This window comes from Mus caroli, chromosome 14, assembly GCF_900094665.2.
Source record: "Mus caroli chromosome 14, CAROLI_EIJ_v1.1, whole genome shotgun sequence".
NCBI lineage: Eukaryota > Metazoa > Chordata > Mammalia > Rodentia > Muridae > Mus > Mus caroli.
In genome coordinates this window covers 48,908,691-48,912,864 of record NC_034583.1, presented here as the reverse complement: position 1 = coordinate 48,912,864, position 4,174 = coordinate 48,908,691, and the positions used below count along the sequence as shown (strand labels likewise).

Sequence of the window (4,174 nt, the reverse complement as noted above, 5' to 3'; positions counted from 1 at the left end):
AGAGATGGCTCAGCGGTTAAGAGCACTGACTGCTCTTCTGAAGGTCCTGAGTTCAAATCCCAGCAACCACATGGTGGCTCACAACCATCTCATAATGAGATCTGATGCCCTCTTCTGGGGTGTCTGAAGTCAATTTACATATATATAATAAATAAATCTTAAGAAAAATAAATAAATAAAGGCACTGAGAGTGGGTGGGGTGAAGAGAAGAATTTATATTTGTTTTAATAGAAACAATAGTAATAGAGAGATAGCTTAGTGGTTAAAAGCACTGGCTGCAATTTCAGGGGACTCAGGTTCAGTTCCCAGAACCCACAAGGCAGCTTACAATTATCCGTAACTCCAGTTGCTGGGGATTTGACACTCTCACACAGACATACATGCACACAAAACAATGCACATAAAATGAAAAATAAATCATTTAAAAAATTAATGCAATTCTATTTCGGAGACACAAAACGTCAAAGGGGAGGAGAGCAGACTTACAAATCTCTGGGAAAACCAGGAAGTCTACAGAAGGAACTCAAAAACGTGGATTTTCCCCAGAAAGCAGGACAGGCACTCAACACAACTCAGAAAATGGAGATGTCAGGTCGAAACAATACAAATACTTCAACTAGACCACCTTTTGAACATTGAACTAGCTGATGTCAGGATCACTTTCCTGGACGTAGACTTAGAAAAACAAAACCTTAAAGAACCGGAGAGGAGACAGCGCGTTGAAGTGACTGTAACGCACCTTTCCTCGCTGATTCCGTACTTAGCATTGCTATTATAAACTCCTGAAGTCCAAAGCTGGCCGCAGCTGAGCTCTTACTGACTTCAGGAAGCCAAATGGTTAGGGAGAGGGTTTCAAACTCAAGGAAACCAAGCATTCCGTCCTCGGATGCCCTCTTCTCACAGCGGAATGAACCGTGGAGCGGGAGGCAAGAAACGCATGAATTCTGGGCGTAGACGCACCCTTAGGAGAGCGCTTCCAAGGCTAAGAGATCCTGCTCCGCACTGGACAGCCTAGCGAGCGAGAGGAAGCTCCCGCACGGGCAGGACACCCGAACCTTAACCGGCAGCTAAAGGGCTGCGCGGCTCCGGTCCAGGACCTCGCGGCCCGCACCCAGCAGGGAACCACGCATGCGCAGGCCCCAGACCCGCGCGGGATGCCCGGCCGCGGCTGACAGAGCCAACCGCCCGGCCTCGCCCGGTGCCGGCTGCCGCCGCCCTCCTCCCAGCGCCGCGACCGGGCTCACGCTTGTCTCCTTCCAGCTGCTCAGGACTCGGCGGTCCCGTCAGGCCGCTGGGGGCGCGACGCCGACGGCGGCTGCGACAACCCGGGAGGCGCGAGAGGCGCCGGGGTCGCGGCGGCGATTGGCCGGCCGCGGCGCCTGCTCCCAGAATGCAGCGCATGGCGCGTCATTGAAGAGAGACCATGATGGCGGCGGCGCTGGGGCCCCCAGAAGTGATCGCTCAGCTGGAGAACGCGGCCAAAGTTCTGATGGTGAGGACGCCGGGCCCGGAGAAACGGGGGATTAGTGGGACTCCGGCTGGCTCTCCCTGGTCAGGCCTGCTGTCCGCTGGGTTGGTGGCCAGGAAGGGCCTTGGGATGAACCCTGAAGTGGAGGTGGTGGTGGCGTGGCGCAGGATTCTCCATCCCACTTTCCTCTTGCCTTGGTTCTTTACTTTCTAGTGCTGTCTTCTTCCCTGACCGCCTTGCTCCTCCGCCTGGCACTGGGGTGTAGTGGTGTAAGATGGAGAGTTTCCTGTGCCGCCAGCTTCGCTGAATACCTCGCTAGGCAGACTGGGTAGCAGAGCAAGGCACAGGGTGAACCCCGCAGGATTTGGGTTAGGGAACATTCTTGGGACTGTGTGCATGACGCTGGGGAGTTGATCCTGTTAGGAGAGGGATGGCATAGTCTGGGTGCTGTGAGCAACCCTTGTTCCCTTGTGGATCGGGTCCCCTAGCTCTTTGCCTGACATGCAGACAGTTCTGGGTAACCGCAGCAGGCGGCACGTGGACGGACCGGCAGGGGGGAGAGAGGCTAATCTTTAGGACCAAGGTCGTTGGGGCAAAACTTGGTCCAAGACCTACTCTTTGTGGGTTTCACGTTTTGGAAAACTGACTCTGTGGTACTTCTTAGCTGAAGTCTAACTACTACCACGAAATAGTTTGATGAGGGTGTTTGAGCAGGACGAGTCGGTATTATAAACAGGATTCCACATAGGGAGCAAAAGTAAGGATAAACTATGTTTCGTTACTCAGTACGTGTCTTATGCTTGCTGGCTCAGCCTGATTTCTTTCTTTCGTTCTTTGTAAATTATGACGATTGCATTTGTAGGTTTTTTTTTTTTAATTAGATGTCCATTTTATTACTTGAAATGATTTAGACATTTTAACAACTAAATGCAGCTAGATTTCTTTTTTACCCTACTTTAAGGTTACTGTCAAGAATTGTGTTGGGGCATCCTATTTAAGGGTATTTTAGTTAAGGCCTGGAGAGACTGCTCAGTAGTTAAGAGCACGTGCTGCTTTTCCAGAGGACCTGAGCAGGTTCCCAGGTCGGTAGTTACCAATTGTAACTTCAGTTCCAGGAGCATCTGCACTGACGTGCATGCATACCCATACAGGGACATAAACACATAATTAAAAATTAATGTTAAAACATTTAAAAATAATATTTGAGCCAATTCTAGGGCAGTCATTAGAGTCTCCCATTAAGTTTTGTCTTTACATACATATAAGACGCTTTGCTTTTAGAAAGTGAGAATAGAGCCTAGAGAGATGGCAGCTCAGGGATTAAGATCACACCCTGCTCAGAACCCATGGTGATTTACAACTGTCCTTGACTCCAGTTTCAGGGTATCTGATGACCTCCATGGGCCATGCAGATAAAACACAGAAATAAATCTTTTTAAAAATATGCAGTAAAATCTTAAGTTTAATAAAAGTTCACTAAAATCCCCAAATACAGCACCCCCGAAAATACCTGATTTCCTAGGAAATAGGGGTAATGTTTTTAATTAAATTCAAAGAACTCAGCAGGGCTGTAGTATTGAAATTGATAGGTTAATTGATGGTGTTCATCATCGGCCTGGTGGGTATGAGAAATGGCACTAGTATTCTGTTGAGTGCTAGATTTGGGTTCTATATTATGAATTCCTGTAGCAGCTTTGCTCTGTGGAGAGAAACTGAGGTGCAAAGCAGTAGGTCACAGCAAATTTAGTGATGAAACTGATCCATTACTTAGTTTACCAGATTCCCATTTCTCTTTACTCTGTAGCATAGCTAGGTTAGAACTCACTATGTTTGTAGCCCATGCTGGCCTTGACATTTTTGTGGTCCTTCATCAGCCTTCTGAGTGCTAGACCACAGGCATGCGCTAAATCCTAACACTTTTTAACTGTTAACTTTTTATTCAACATGTTGTTTTTCTCAAAATCAGCATATTAATTATCCTACAAGGGTACATTTAGAATCAGTCCTTTTAAGGTTATGGAGTAAGATGTCAAACATAAAGTATAGTATGGGCCTACAGGGTGACGGGCATAAAGGGCTTAGTGAGATGGACCACTGGGTAAAAGTGCTTGCCACCAAGCCTGGGACCTGAGTTGGAACCCCAGAAACAGCATGGTCGGGGAAAAAATGATTTTTGTCTGAAAGGTATTAATAGGGATGTTTTCTGTAAACACTGCTTGCTAGGAAATAAATGTAAAGCTAGACGAGCTAGAATGGTGAAGTGCTGTTGTAACTTAGTCATGATAACCACAGAAAGTCACATAACTTTCTAAAAACATTGTGGAAATGGGAAACTGTTGTTTGGAGACAGTGTCTCATTTTTAGTCTTTGCTGGCTTGGAATGCAGGTCTGTAGGTCAGTGGCCTGCCTCTGCCTCCAAGTGTTAGAATGAAAGGGTGTACCACCACACCTGACACTGGGGTGTGGGGCAGGGCAGGGCAGGGCAGGGCAGGGCAGGGGCAGGGAATGGCTTTGTTTTGAGACAGGGCCTGTTCTGGAACTTCCTTTGCAGTCCACTCTAGCTTTGAATTTTCTGTCTCCTTGCCTCAGCCTCCTGAGTGCTGGGATTATAGGTATGTACCACCTTACCTTCATGGAAATGTTTTTTTTTTTTTTTTTTTTTTTGTTTTTTGAGACAGGGTTTCTCTGTATAGCCCTGGCTGTCCT

General features: G+C 47.5%; 1 protein-coding gene across 3 annotated transcripts in view; it reads left to right on the top strand.

The window, feature by feature from the left end:
- The first annotated feature begins 1,146 nt into the window (after positions 1-1,146).
- Xpo4 (exportin 4) overlaps positions 1,147-4,174 on the top strand; it is an 88,243-nt gene continuing 85,215 nt past the window's right edge. For all 3 annotated transcript variants that reach the window (XM_021182561.2, XM_021182562.2, XM_029469203.1), the window contains exon 1: positions 1,147-1,492. In XM_021182561.2, the coding sequence (XP_021038220.1) occupies positions 1,424-1,492 (69 nt within the window). In that variant the 5' untranslated portion in view covers positions 1,147-1,423. The remainder of the gene's footprint in view (positions 1,493-4,174) is intronic.